General features: G+C 40.7%; 1 protein-coding gene across 1 annotated transcript in view; it reads left to right on the top strand.

Annotated features, from left to right (window-relative positions):
• The first annotated feature begins 224 nt into the window (after positions 1-224).
• The window catches only part of LOC126271634 (hatching enzyme 1.2-like), a 126,000-nt gene continuing 109,956 nt past the window's right edge, over positions 225-16,268 (top strand). Inside the window, exon 1 of the mRNA XM_049974168.1 lies at positions 225-420. Coding sequence (XP_049830125.1) covers positions 407-420 — 14 coding nt within the window. The 5' untranslated portion in view covers positions 225-406. The remainder of the gene's footprint in view (positions 421-16,268) is intronic.

The following is a 16,268-nucleotide window of genomic DNA, read 5'->3' as shown; positions in this document are numbered from 1 at the left end:
TCGCTTCATTCATGCGGACCTGCGAATATTTTCAGTAATTCTGAGAATAAAGTACATTCTCCGCTTTATTCACACGACTCGTAGAAACGAATGTTTGTGGCTTTGCTAGACGTGGGTTGTGGGGTAGGAAGAGGGGGGGGGGGGGGGGGGGCTCACCAGTAGCGGAACCACGCGACCTGCCGGCGGCCCCTGTGCCGTGCGTGGGCGGCTGGTGTGGTGTGGTGTGTGGGGCGGGGTGGTGCCTCCCGCTGTGGCGGTCCCCTATAAAGCGGCGCTCCGCCCTCGCCGCCGCACACTGTGCTCCGCGCAGATACCCAGCCAGCCAGCGTCGCAAGAGGCCGAGACGTCGCCGCGCGCACACACGAACACACACGCGCCACCGCAGCCGACGCCGACGAAACCGCCCATGACTTTACGCAGGTACGCGCCAGCTTTGCCATGCTAATATATCCACTTGTAACCGTAGCCTCTCCTCAGCTGCACGGCTATGTGCACAGTGGCATGTGAACATCAAGGAACGTGCTGCCGTACCACTTAAGGCATCGATACCTGATACTACAGACGAAAACAAAAACGTACATGAAATATACTCTCATTTGCGGATATGGTCAACTGTCAGGACCGCGACTCGAACCCGAATGTCCCGCTTAGCGTGGGCGGTCGCCTTACGATTACGCTATCCGAGTACAGCTCACGGCAACATCTAAACTTCCATATGTTGTCAACCATGTGAATACAACGTGCATATATATTCTCGTATAGGAGAGAGATTTCCCCTGACTTTGCTACGTTGTGCAGTTTACGAGTTTATTTGCGCTCCAGTTAGCCAGTCGGGCCGTTGCGCGTGCAAATTCAAGCGGCCCACCGGAGACGGTGTACAAAACGTGCTCTTCGTTTGGTTTCCTAAAACCGAGCAAGAGAGCGCCACAAACATTGTCGTCTACGCTATGAGAGGAACATATGTTCATGATCTTAATGATCAATTATACATATAACTCTGTTACATTCATTTACAACAGTGTACGAGGGCTGTCCAGAAAGTAAGTTACGATTGATCGCGAAATGAAATTCACAGTGAAAATCAGAAATGTTTTATTTGTAACAGTTAGCTACACCTTTCAGCTACTTCTCTACGTAGTCGCCGTTCTGACTCAGACATTCGTCGTAGCGTTGTACCAACTTTCTAATGCCCTCATCATAAAAGGCAGCCGCCAGTGCTTTCCGCCAATTCTCTACGCTGGCCTAAAGCTCGTTGTCTGTGCCAAAATGTTGTCTTCGTAGCCAGCGGTTCGTTTCAGCAGAGATGAAACTCAGTGGGAGACAATTACGGGCAGTATTGTGGGTAACCAATCATTTCCAATTGAAACGGTGCAGGATCATCTTCATTGCCCCTGGATTGGCTTGAAGAAGAAACCGCACGACAGTTATGTAATGTTCGTTGCATAGCTTCAGGGGAAAATTCTCAGGAGGCCCTCGTACTTGGCGGGAGACACTATTTTCTATAACATCTTTACGCTCTCACTAAGAGCTCAGGAATGAAAAGAGCGACGTAATTCTACCTGGAGCCATACTAGAGACACTGCCCAACACATCTTTGCAAAGCTTTATCGGATTTTCATAGTCGTTTCCATTTCGCGACCGATCGTAACTTACTTTCTGGACAGCCCTCGTACATTAGAATGTTGCGTGTTGAAATATATGAGAAATTGCGCATCGCCAAACCATACTTCCCATTGTCATTCTACATACTTCTCTGATGTGCGAGCTGTTTGTTGTGCACGTGTCTTTGTCGAAATTATTGTTTTACTGCGTTCTCACATACCTTAAAAACAAAATAATGTAGATATGGAGTCAGCTAGACTTATAAGCTTTGACAATGATACAAACATAGACAGCTCTATCTTTGTCTTATTTACAAGCGCTCAGTTAACAGTGTCAATTCTGCAACAGTATTACAGCGAGCTCGAACTGTTTTAAATGCTGGAACAGTACAGTTTTAAAATTTGATTGCATAAAATAGAATCTATTGCATTGTGTGGTCCACTTTCAGTCTGCTGCAATCAAGTTATCAGTTGATTAGTTATATATTCCATAGATTAAGTGAACCATTCTTTTATCATAATTATACAGCAACAATCAGTTAACAGAATGTTTGTATATGATTAGCGTTAACATCAATGAACAAATTCTTATTTTAGCCACATTCATGCAATTACACTTAAAAACAATTTTTATTTTATTCTGTTTTTTACTGGCTACCAGTTTTTAAGTAGAAATTCATCAATGAAATAAAAGAAGTTTTCAGGAGAAGCGATTTTAAATTAGATTTAAAACTTGTAAGTGAAGAGATATCCTAGAAAATTATTCGTCAAGACATTATTGAGCTCAAATATACAAAATATGTCAGGAGATATATTCGGGTTTTCCAACATAAGCAGTTATACGAAGTGAAATAGTAGCTGAGCTGTTTGAGAATCTCAGTAATATGCTTCTCTCAGTTTACGTTTTCATCAATGTATGCAGCTAAACATATGCTACATCAATTGTTGGCATGATTCTATTTGTTGTACAGAACTGAATATAGTGTTTTTTGTAAGTTTGAATAAAATCCGTTTTCTGAGAACTATTTTATAATTCTTTGGAAAAAATCATTTACTATCTCTTCTGTAGCTTTATCTATAATGGAATGTATTACAAAACTAGTATAATCTGCAGAAAGTACCAATTCTGCTTACTGAATGTTAAGTAGAAAGTTATTCACATGAATAAGGAATAGGCGCCGACCAAAACTGAACCCTGTGGGACTCCATTTGTGATGTCTCCCCAATCGCTAACATTTTCTACCCTTCCAACATTATTTGAATTATTCTGCATAACCTTTAGTATTCTGTTTGTTAAGTATGTTTTAAACCACCTGTGTGTAAAGCCATCAGTTCCACAAAACGCGAGTTTTTCCAAGACAGTAACATGATCTACACAATCAAATGCCTTGGGAAGATCACACATTCTGAGTTGAGCAACTCTTTTGGAATCCAAACTGTGATCTTCTAAGTAAATTGCTTCTTTTTCAGTGTGACTACACGACTTTTTTTAATATATTGGAAAAAGATATCAGTAAGGAAACTGGTGCTAATTGTTTTAGTCCGTCTTGTCACCTTTCTTGTAAAGAGGTTTAACAGTTGCATGTTTTACCTTGTCTGGAAGAATTCTCTGTACCATTGATGCATTGCACATTTCATAAAAGACATTACTTATTAAGCTGGATCAACTCTTCAGAATTGTGTCTGAAATGACATCAACAGCTCATGAGTTTACTTTTTTCAGAATTGTTGTAAATCTATTAAGTTCAGTGCTACTTCTAGTTGCTTGCAAGTTTTGTGCAAAATCGTTTTTAATATATTCTCTTGCTTTTTCGACTGAACCATTTACCCCATTTTTATTGCAACATTTACAAAGTGATTCTTGAAAGTACTTGCATCTTATGAATTATGAGTCACATCATTGTCATTTAGTTTAATTGGTATGGCGTCTTATACACTGACTGGCTGTCCTGTCTCCCATTTCACAGTACCCCTTATTGTTTTAAATTCATTATTTTCATTATTTATTTCTGTCAGGATGTGCAGACTTCTGGGCGTTTTAATAATTTTCCTTAAAAGGCTAAGTATTTATAGTAGTATGGTATACAAATAATGTGGGAACTTGACTTGTTCTGGGATTTATATAAATTTCCCTCTTCCTGTTACATGCGATTTTAGTTTCCTTAGTTATCTGTCACTTACTAACTTTTTAATAGGTCTTCTGAATATTTTATAGGAAATCAGCTTTTAAATATTGACACAAATTAACTATGGAATGAACTGAATTTAGCGTTAGCATCTGTTTCTATATGTGCCTCATCCTATTCAATCCCATTTAACTTATTCTTAAAACATTTTATCCTGCTCTCATTAATAAACCTTTGTGCACTGCATGAACCTGCGCCAGGGTTATAAGGCTCTACATTGTTTATTTGTCGGGCTCTCAGAGATTTAAATGTAGATGAAGGGATAGTTGTTCTTCCTTTTGACAAAGGTAATGCTACGGTTATTATGAATGAGGAGGATTACAGAAGTAAGATTTTGGAACTTTTAACGTCAGGACAATATAATAAATTTAAGAAAGACTCTAAAGCTAGCATATTGAGGAAAACAAATACGCTGATAAAGTCATCTACTTCAATTCAAAAGGAAGAGAAGAAAGGTTTGTTGAGGAATGAAGCTATGTGTCCCAGACTTTATAGCCTACCTAAATTTCATAAGATTAACCTTCCTCAGAGACCCATTGTCAGTGATATTAATTCCCCAACGTTTCAAATAGCAAGTTATCTGGCATCTTATATTGGCCGAACTGATTCTTGTGTAAAAGACTCATGTCATTTCATTGAGAAACTGAAGGGACTAACTTTGGCTCCTTACGATATTCTAGTCAGTTTTGACATAGTGTCTTTATTTACGATGATTCCGCTTAACGAGGTTATGGTTTACATAGAGTATGTTTTCCCAGCAGATTTGACTGCTCTTTTCAGACACTGTCTCACCTCTAGTCAGTTCCAGTGGGAGGATGAGTTTTATGAGCAGGTTGATGGTGTGGCCATGGGTAACGAGCGCCAATTTTTACATGGAAAAATTCGAACAATTAGCTCTGGAAAAATCGAATAAGAAACCATGTCGATGGTATCGATACGTGGATGATACATTTGTGGTTTGGTCTCATGACAAAAAAGCGTTAGAGGAATTCTTTTCTTATTTAAATCCTAAAATCCAGTTTACCATTGAAATGGAGAAAGACAACGCAATATCCTTCTTGGATGTTATCGTTATTAGACAGACTGATGGCAGCTTGAAACGTAAAGTCTTTCGGAAGGTTACACATACCGACAGATACTTGCATAAGGATTCCAATCAATATCCACAACAGAAAAGAGGTGTAATTAAAAATCTAGTGGACAGAGCTAAAAGGATTTGTGCGCCGGAATACCAGGACGCCGAGTTAAGACATCTACAGAATGAGTACTCTAGTAGGGAAATAAATAACAGGAGGCCTGAGGACAACGATAGGATACAGTGATGGAAGAACACGGTTTCTCTACCCCTCAACAAAAAAGTAACCGATCAAATCGGCAAGATTTTAAGGAAAAAACGTTCGACCGATTTTCAGACCAACTAAGAAAATAGGCCAAGCACTTCGTTCCGTTAAGGACAAACGTCCTCCTCTTTCTGCAGGTGGTGTATACAAGATTCCGGGTACACGTGGTGGGATTTACATTGGAACTACAAAGAGAAGTGTGAATACACGGCTGAAGGAACATAAGAGTCTTTGCCGACTAGGGAAAACAGACAAGTCAGCCGTGGCAGAACACGCCCTTCAGTCGGGTGATCGCGTAGTGAAATCTTCGGAAACTGAAGTTTTATTTACTATGACGAACTATTATCCACAGCTATACAGTGAATCCATCGAAATATATAAACATGGGAATAATTTTAACAGAATAGAAGATGCTATTAAACTCAGAGATATATGGACAGTTGCGCTGCAGAATCGATGAAAAGTTTTGATAGTTATATTTCATGCTTGAAAAGGTTTACCTCTGCTGTCTCGTGAAATCCAGACCACGCCCACTTTCCACGGTATTTTAGGCCGTTCTTCGGCGCACGACTCGTCAGTCGGCAAGACTCAGCACAACCAGGAGCATCTCCGAATATGTCCAACGTAGCTTTGGACGAAACGTTAGAGATAGATTTCCATGGAACACGGCTTTACAGCCCGGAGGAATTCTCGGCAGCTGAAACATCAGGTCTTGAACGCCTTCATTTATGACGTAATTAATTGTTTCAGCCTGAGCACGATCTATAAAACTGTTATCAATCAGGGTCCTACTAGCTTGCTGTGCACGATTTGGAAAATTGGTTACTGAAATTATTATTAGTGTAAAAACGAGGAGTTGCATCGTAAGTTAAACTTTGACACAAAGTCAAAAATACTGAGAGAAATCTTTTTTTGTTGATGAGAATATAGAAGCATGTGCCTGTGAGTTGCTGCTGCAGAATACTTCTCTATTAATTGTAGCTGCCTCCAGATTCCCTCTGGGAAACATTGACAGATTCCCTCTACGAAACATTCAGCTTTTTCCAAAATCAAAATATTATATCTTCTGCATACTTCTCTGTGCTTACCCCCCAGGCCGTAGTAGAATCAGGACGGACTCTGTTTTATGTCCGCCAAACTCTCTGTCTTAACTACGAAAGTACTTCATCAGAATGAGATTTTCACTCTGCAGCGGAGTGTGCGCTGATATGAAACTTCCTGGCAGATTAAAACTGTGTGCCAGGAAGTTTCATATCAGCGCACACTCCGCTGCAGAGTGAAAATCTCGTTCTGGAAACATCCCCCAGGCTGTGGCTAAGCCTTCAGGAGTGCTAGTTCTGCAAGGTTCGCAGGAGAGCTTCTGTAAAGTTTGGAAGGTAGGAGACGAGGTACTGGCAGAAGTAAAGCTGTGAGTACCGGGCGTGAGTCGTGCTTCGGTAGCACAGATGGTAGAGCACTTGCCCGCGAAATGCGAAGGTCCCGAGTTCGAGTCTCGGTCGGGTACACAGTTTTAATCTGCCAGGAAGTTTCAAAGTACTTCATCATTTCTTTGATCAAATTATTGTATTGGGCCTCCAGTTTGTCACTTTGTATGTTATGTGCGTAGCATCTTTCGCGAAAACTTCGCTCAACAATTTCAGTTTAATTACTATGGTGTCTTATACACTGACTGGCGTAAAGTAACAATGCGGACGCGATCGAAGCGCAGTATTGACCCTCTAGGTACAGTTGAACTGCAGACAACACGAGCCGTGTACCACCTCCTTGGTGGAATGACTGGAACTGATCGGCTGTCGGACCCCCTCCGTCTAATAGGCGGTGCTCATGCATGGTTGTTTATATATTTGGGCGGGGTTAGTGAAATCTTATCGGCAGCATACTGGCGAGGCATTCGTCTTCTTAGACAACAATTCGCGCTCCCCTCGTGCACATCTTGTGAATGACTACCCTCAGAATAACGACATCGCTCGACTAGAGTGGCCAGCATGTTCTCCAGACATGAACCCAATCGAGCATGCCTGGGTTAGACTAAAAGGGCTGTTTATGGACGACATGACCCACCAACCACTCTGAGGGATCCACGCCGAATCGCCGTTGAGGAGTGGGACAATCTGGACCAACAGTGTCTTGATGAACTTATGGATAGTATGCCACGACGAATACGATCATGCATAAGTGCAAGAGGACGTGCTACTGGGTATTAGAGGTACCGGTGTGTACAGCAATCTGGACTACCACCCCAGATGGTCTCGCTGTATAGTGGTACAGCACGCAATGTGTGGTTCTCATGAGCAATAAAAAGGAAGTAAATGATATTTATGTTGATCTCTATTCCAGTTTTCTGTACAGGTTCCGGAACTCTCGGAACCGAGGTGACGCAAAACTTTTTTTGATGTGTGCATATCTCGCAAACAGGCAGAGGAGGGCGTCTATCCTTTACAGGTCTCAGGGGTTGACTTACTTTCCTTGTTGATAAAGCAAAAGGGAGAGAAACAGTCTTATTCCAGCGTTGTGTTTTATTCTAGTCCTTCAGTACACTGTTATTTGGTCGTAGAATTGTATTTACTTCTGTTCCGGAATCGCAATTTTTCTCGAGAACTTACATCAGATGTTTTAATTCGGCGTCCAGGAGTTCCAGCACACCCAGCACACAAATTCCTTACGCTCTACCGACAAGACACTCCTCTTTTGTTGTGGATGGTGGTTAGCGTTCTTATGTAGACGATTTCCCTTACGTGTACTTAACGAAAAACTTTATATTCCGACCTTCTGTCTCTTAACTAAAACATCCAAGAAGGATATTTCATTTTCACTTTCCAGTTACAAGGTAAATTAGATTTTCCGATTTGTATTATTTAGATAACAGAAAGTTCTTCTAAAGCTTTTTTACCCGGTTACCAAGCGACAAATATATAATCCTGAAACCGATACCAATAATAAAGTTTCTTATTTGCTTTTTATAGAGCTGATTTTTCCAGGTTTTCCATTTAAAAATTAGCGATCACGGGATCTAATTTTTATACCATGAACTTGATCATAAAATTCAACATCCCACTGGAACTGACTAGAAGTCAGGCAATCTTAAAAAGGGCAGTCAAATCCCCTGAGAACACTTCTATCATGTAAACCATAACTATGCCATCTGGACCATAGCAAAAAGGCAACTATGTCGAAACTTATAAGATTATTTCAAGGATCCAAAATTTCCCTTCAAGTTTCTCTACGAAAAGATGCAAGTCTTCCATGTATGAGTTAGTTTTCCCAATATACGGCTGTAAACGAGTTGCCAGATATCTTGCTATTTAATATGCCGGGGAACTGATAGCACCAGCAATGAGTCTGAATGGAGGATCTATTTTATGAATTATGCGTAGGAAATTATGCCTGTGACACACAGCATCGGTCTAATCTTCTTTATTCATAACAACAGCACCATTCCCTTTGTCAGCAGGAGGAAGCACTACCTCTTCATCTCTTACATCATTGAGAACCTTTCTCTCACCTTTCGTTAAATTAGGAATGTTACTTTGACACAATACTCTTGGGATTCCGATTCGACTTGGCATCTGCAATTTCTTTTAGGAGAATTTGTATATCTACCGCTACATTCGCGTTAATCTCAACAGAGACTTTCACAGGTGTCATAGCACAGTTTGCTGTTTCTGATAGGACGGAGATCTCGTCTTGAGACAACACTCTTTCTAACTCATTAAGAAGAGTACCAGACGACACCATAATATTTGTATTTCCTACATTAGTTTGCAGTTTTTCGAAATTATTCTTACGACTTCTAGTGGCTGTCTCCTTTATAGCTTCCACGGTTCTATCTGTGTCTTACCAGCAATGAATAAAAGCAATTGCAGCAAGTTACGTTAACAGAATACATCTCCCGTACAATGTATCCTTTCTCGGAGTAGTGTTGCTTCTATATAAACATATATGTGAGCTCAAGATGTCCAAATGATTCCCTTCAGTTTTCAATAGAGGACGAGTCTCTACAACGCCACAAGGAAGATAAAGCACAAATTAAAAAACTTGCTCTCTTCTTAAGTAAAAATTCCAGACGTCTGATTCATTTTGAGACTTTTTCCTTGTACAGTCTTGTGATCATACCGTCAAGGTTTTTACGACCAGATGCCACAGCTACTGATGAATCTTCCGGGAAATGAAACTTTTTCGTTCCTAACGTTTCGTCCAACGCAGCACTATGTAGAGTGTTGGAAACTATGTAGCTGATGTGCTGTGCACAATGAAGCGCCTATGGCATCCACAGTTGAAAATAAAACGACTGAATTTGTGGCAGACAATCTGAATACATGACATAGATGAGTACTAAGCGATAGATATCATTTTGAAATAATGGCAGTTCAGGAATGTGTGATGATTGGATCACAAAAACTGCAAAAGAAAATATGCAGGCACTTTATTCTGATAAATGGCCGATTTATGAAGTTATAGGGAAATAAGCTCACTGTGATGGAAGAATTCAAGGCGTATTAGATCAGTAGTATTGTACATACGGTTAAATAATGTTGGGGAAATTGAATACAAGTAATTAGCGTAGTGATGGAAATGTTGAGTTGACGTTGTAAGTGGTGCCTACTGAAGTTGGGAACGCACAGAGGATGTCTGCAGTACTGGTAATCTATGTAGGAATCGAACAAGAAATCGAATTCGTTCATTTGACAGTAATAATGCAGGCAAACGGGCATCTTCAAAAAGACTCTGGTGTGCAATGTAATTAGAGGTAGCTGCTACGTTGGTACGAAAGCTTTCCTGTGGTCTTAGCGATTTTGAGAGTTTGGTGGAGACGCCACGGTGGAGTCCTAGCTGCAGTTGCGCGCAGAATAGTCAAGGCGCGATACTTCAGTGCACTTGGTCGCTACCATATCATTAGAGACAGATATTTGGGACATAAGATCTATGAAGTCGTCGAGACACTGGGTCAGAGATCAATTGAGAGTAACCTGGTGAACCACTTACAGCAGTTGCTGGCAGGGCCTCGTGCTTGGATCAACAGCACTTGGATAACGTGTTCATCCGCTGGATGGGGCACAGGGGAGCGTGTCCCTCACCTGCTCATTGATAGACAGGTTCTGCCTTCAGTGGTGGATACAGGAAATCCTCGAGGAGGGAGTGCTAAAGATTTCTAGAGCTATCTTTACATTTAACGTAATAGCAATTAACCAAGTCAAATGTAAAGTTTAAGAAAGTTTTATCTAAACTGACCTCTATGCTCCTATTCTTACTGGCCATTGATTAATTACATCGTCAATAGGACAGTCAATGTCAGGGTGAGCGTTCAGCAGAGCTAAGCCATTAAGTCGATCCTCCTTCATTGTCGACCTCTGCCATGTCTTTGTACGTCGCAATGTTGAAAAATTTCGTTCTACTGTATCAATATGCAGGAAGACTAGCAAATATTTTGTACAGAGTGTGCAAAGTAGGATAGTCAGCTCTAGGACAGAGTGACAACACTTGTATAACAGAATCGCGATCATTAAGGGCGTTTATGCTCGTTCGCTTGTATTGAAGAATCTCTCCCAATAGTCTCTTTTTAACCACAAAGTGTGATCCTTCTTCAAAGAACGGTTGTTCAGTTAAGCACTGATTCAATTTATGTACTAGATCTTTACCATTATGTTTCAGTAGTTGTGAGGGCAAAGGTATATTGAATTTTAAATGATAAATATTTTTTTCAGTAATAAGGTTCTCTCATATCAGTCGTAACATGGTCCAGTGTTAGAATAAATACAGTTATTTTCCAATATATCATAGGATCATCATTATGATCGCAGTTTTCCCTGTGTCTTTGTCTGCCTGTAAAACGAGGAACACTCATCTCCACGTCTAACTCTTCCTTAACTGCCTTCGCCTCTTCAACAATATGAGCAAAGTGGCTTTCAGCATTAGCTCCCATGCACGCCCACAAGATAGGGGGAAGGGAGGGGTGCGCGCCGCCCATATGTATCCATCACTGCGTGCCACCAGCCACCAACTGCATCATCTGGCACTGGCACCAATTAACCAATTACGAGCACTAGTGTCACTAAGTACAAAAATTAGAGCAGTTAGAGGAATAACACAATTGGAGTCTCGAAGCTATCATACTGGTTGGATCAACATTTAATAGGGATGAAAGTAGTTTCCCTGTGATTATTTGATTTCAGTCTTAATGAGCGTATCTTTGGCACTGTCGTGAAGGATGCTACTCGCCTTGAATCGTATAGTTCATCAGAAGTCTCGGTCGCATGAAGTACCCTATGGAGTCCGTGCCTCGATGGGCTGCATCGCTCATCAGTGTGAAACACTCCCTTCCTCTTCAAACTACTTTCAATACCTAAAGAAAGCATTCAAAGAAATTATCCATGAAACTTAGAGTTTGCGTAAATCTCAGTTGTTGACATTGCCTTGCTAACAAGTCCAATCATAGTATGACGCCTGATATTTTCATTAGAGACGAAGAGGTCAAAAAAGAATATCCAGTTGTTGATATTAGTTGAATGGTCTAATTGCCCAGGGGTACCAGATTTTTAACTTCATGAATGAGAACATTTGCTGTCCTACATTAATGATTTTTTGTTTTTCGTGCTTTAGTTAAACCTTTCTCATAAATCAACACAAATTTATTTTTCAATACAAAGTCACATGTTGGATCACAACTGACAAACGTATTTGTTAAAAGTTCACAGTTTTAAACAAACAATACTGATAGACTGCTTCATAATATAAAATGTTTATCGTGGAAAACAACATCCGCCCGTCACGTAGAGAAAAGAACTGCATACAAACAAATGTGTACAAACAACAGGGGACCAAGACTCTGTCTAGCGTGCCTTTTTTTTTTGACAGCCCCCCCCCCCCCCCCCGCCCCACATGAACCATGGGTCTTGCCATTGGTGGGGAGGCTTGCGTGCCACAACAATACAGATAGCCGTACCGTACATGAAACCACAATGGAGGGGTATCTGTTGAGAGGCCAGACAAACGTGTGGTTCCTGAAGAAGTGCAGCACCCTTTTCAGTAGTTGCAGGGGCAACGGGCTGGATGATTGACTGATCTGGCCTTGTAACATTAGCCAAAACGGCCTTTCTGTGCTGGTACTGCGAATGACTGAAAGCAAGGGGAAACTACAGCCGTAATTTTTCCCGAGGGCATACAGCTTTAATGTATGTTAAATGAAGATGGCGTCCTCTTGGGTAAAATATTCCGGAGGTAAAATAGTCCCCCATACGGATCTCCAGGCGGGGACTGCTCAGGAGGACGTTGTTATCAGGAGAAATAAAACTGGCGTTCTACGGATCGGAGCGTGGAATGTCAGGTCCCTTAATCGGGCAGATAGGTTAGAAAATTTAAAAAGGAAAATGGATAGGTTAAAGTTAGATATAGTGAGAATTATGAATTTCGGTGGCAGGAGGAACAAGACATTTGATCAGGTGAATACAGGGTTATAAATACAAAGACAAATAGGGGTAATGCAGGAGTAGGTTTAATAATGAATAAAAAATAGGAGTGCAGGTAAGCTACTGCATACAGCATAGTGAACGCATTATTGTGGCCAAGATAGACACGAAGGCCACACCTACCACAGTAATACAAGTTTATATGCCAAATACCTCCGCAGATGACAAAGAGATTGATGAAATGTATGATGAGATAAAAGAAATTATTCAGATAGTGAAGGGAGTCGAAAATTTAATAGTCATGGGTGACTGGAATTCGATAGTAGGAAAAGGAAGACAAGGAAACGTAGCAGGTGAATATGGAATGGGGCTAAGAAATGAAAGAGGAAGCCGCCTGGCAGAATTTTGCACAGAGCATATCATAGCTAACATTTGGTTCAAGAATCATAAAAGAAGGTTGTATACATGGAAGAGGCCTGGAGACACTGGAAGGTTTCAGATAGATTATATAATGGTAAGACAGAGATTTAGTAACCTGGTTTTAAATTGTAAGACATTTCCAGGGGCAGATGTGGACTCTGACCACACTCTACTGGTTATGAACTGTAGACTAAAACTGAAGAAACTGCAAAAAGGTGGGAATTTAAGGAGATGGGACCTGGATAAACTGACAGAGCCAGAGGATGTACAGAGCTTCAGGGTGAGCATAAGGGAACAATTGACAGGAATGGGGGAAAGAAATACAGTAGAAGAAGAATGAGTAACTTTGAGGGATGAAATAGTGAAGGCAACCGGGGATCAAGTAGGTGGAAAGACAAGGGCTCGTAGAAATCCTGGGTAACAGAAGATATATTAAATGTAACTCATGAAAGGAGACAATATAAAAATACAGCAAATGAAGCAGTCAAAAAGGAATACAAACGTCTCAAAAATGAGATCGATAGGAAGTGCAAAATGGCTAAGCAGGGATGGCTAGAGGACAAATGTAAGGATGTAAAGGCTTATCTCACTAGGGGTAACTTAGATACTGCCTACAGGAAAATTAGAGACTTTAGGACAAAAAAGAACCAGTTGTATGAATATCAAGAGCTCAGAGGGAAACCCAGTTTTAAGCAAAGAAGAGAAAGCAAAAAGGTGGAAGGAGTATATGGAAGGTGATGTACTTGAGGACAATATTATGGAAATGGAAGAGGATGTACATGAAGACGAAATGGGAGATACGATACTGCGTGAAGAGTTTGACAGAGCACTGAAAGACCTAAGCCGAAACAAGGCCCCCGGAGTAGACAACATTCCATTAGAACTACTGATAGTCTGCCCCTGCCAAAACTCTACCATCTGGTGAGCAATATGAATGAGACAGGCGAAATACCCTCAGAATTCAAGAAGAATATAATAATTCCAATCCCAAAGAAAACAGGTGTTGACAGATGTGAAAATTACCTAACTATCAATTTAATAAGCCACGGATGCTAAATACTAACTCGAATTCCTTACAGACAAATGGAAAAAACTAGTAGAAGCCGACATCGGGGAAGGTCAGTTTGGATTCCGTAGAAATGTTGGATCACGTGAGGCAATACCGACCCTACGGCTTGTCTATGAAAATAGATTAAGGAAAGGCAAGCCTACGTTTCTAGCATTTTGACAGTGTTGACTGGAATACTCTCTTTCAAATTTTGAATGTGGCAGGGGTAAAATACAGGGAGCGGAAGGCTATTTACAATTTGTACAGAAACCAGATGGCAGTTATAAGAGTTGCGGGGCATGAAAGGGAAGCAGTGGCTGGGAAGGGAGTGAGACAGGGTTGTAACCTATCCCCGATGTTATTCAATCTGTATATTGAGCAAGCAGTAAAGGAAACAAAAGAAAAATTCGGAGTAGGAATTAAAATCCATGGAGAAGAAATAAAAACTTTGAGGGTTGCCGATGACATTGTAATTCTGACAGAGACAGCAAAGGACTTGGAAGAGCAGCTGAACGGAATGGACAGTATAAGATGAACATCAACAAAAGCAAAACGAGGATAATGGAATGTAGTCGAATTAAATGGGGTGATGCTGAGGGTATCAGATTAGGAAATGAGACGCTTAAAGTAGTAAAGGAATTTTGCTATTTGGGGAGCAAAATGACTGATGATGGTCGAAGTAGAGAGGATGTAAAATGTAGACTGACAATGGCAAGGAAAACGTTTCTGAAGAATAGAAATTTTTTAACATCGAGTATAGATTTACCGTTTGTGTCAGGAAGTCGTTTCTGAAAGTATTTGTATTGAGTGGAAGTGAAACATGGACGATAAATAGTTTGGACAAGAAGAGAATAGAAGCTTTCGAAATGTGGTGCTACAGAAGAATGCTGAAGATTAGATGTGTAGATCACACAACTAATGACGATGTATTGAATAGAATTAGGGAAAAGAGGAATTTGTGGCACAACGTGAAGAAGGGATCGGTTGGTAGGACTATTCTGAGGCCTCAAGGGATCACCAATTTAGTACTGGAGGGCAGCGTGGAGGGTAAAAATCGTAGAGGGAGACCAATAGATGACTACACTAAGCAGATTCAGAAGGATGCAGGGTGCAGTAGTTACTGGGAGATGAAGAAGCTTGCACAGGGTAGAGTATCATGGAGAGCTGCATCAAACCAGTCTCTGGACTGAAGACCACAACAGTATAATTTACTATTGTCCCCAGAATCTTCTAGAAACCGTAAGTGTAACTTCAGTTAAATTTTACTGCAGTCGGTTCTTAGGAGCAATTTAAATTTAAAATTCGCGCAGTAAAATCGAATAACTAAAATAGTGGCAGTAGTTATTTTAACTATATTTTAAGTTGGAATGTCGGACAGTGGGAAGGCTATGGGTTTTTCTTTACGTATAGATGTTACGTGATTTTCCGTTAAATAAAAATATTTTGTGCAAAACCAACTAAATTTCCATAATCAAAAAGGAAATGCTGGCTGGTTATAATGAAACTGCAGCTACTCACAGAGGTCCTGTGTGGGTTGTCATTACCGTATGGCAGCGGAACCAAGTAGGTGTTGTAATGCATTAATGCGGAACGTATTTACGCTGAAAAAACAAATTAGTTCCAAATCTGGCTGCCAGGTGCAAAGCTGGTGCTGTGAATGCAGGAAAGACGTATAGAAATGTTTGCGTGTATAATGGATTAGGAACAGGAAATGGGCAGAAAAGGTCAAACAAGCGAGAAAAGCGTAATGTTGATTTTATTATTAACTGCCACTTACACAGTTCTCTCAAATGTCGATGAGATGATATATAGCGACAGATTTGCATCTGGTGACCAAAACTGGAACTAATTTTTTTCCAGTTTGAATCGGTTCCGCATTAACGCCTAGCATATCTATCAAGTTTCATTGCCATACGATAATTACAGCACATAGTGGACCTCTATGCGTAGTTACATTTTAATTGTAACCAACCGATATTTAGCTAACAAATAATTAACTTTGGTCCTGAATAACGTAAATAAAATTTCATAATCTCATAAGTTTACATGACATTCTTTAACACTTAACAAAAAAAAAAAAGGTTCAAATGGCTCTGAGCACTATGGGACTCATGAGGTCGTCAGTGGCCTAGAACTTAGAACTACTTAAACCTAACTAACCTAAGGACATCACACACATCCATGCTCGAGGCAGGATTCGAACCTGCGACTGTAGCGGTCGCGCGGTTCCGGACTGAAGCGCCTAGAACCACTCGGCCGCTCCGGCCGGC

Source organism: Schistocerca gregaria, chromosome 1 (assembly GCF_023897955.1).
Source record: "Schistocerca gregaria isolate iqSchGreg1 chromosome 1, iqSchGreg1.2, whole genome shotgun sequence".
Classification (NCBI taxonomy): Eukaryota; Metazoa; Arthropoda; class Insecta; order Orthoptera; family Acrididae; genus Schistocerca; species Schistocerca gregaria.
This window is presented reverse-complemented; position numbering and strand designations above follow the sequence as displayed.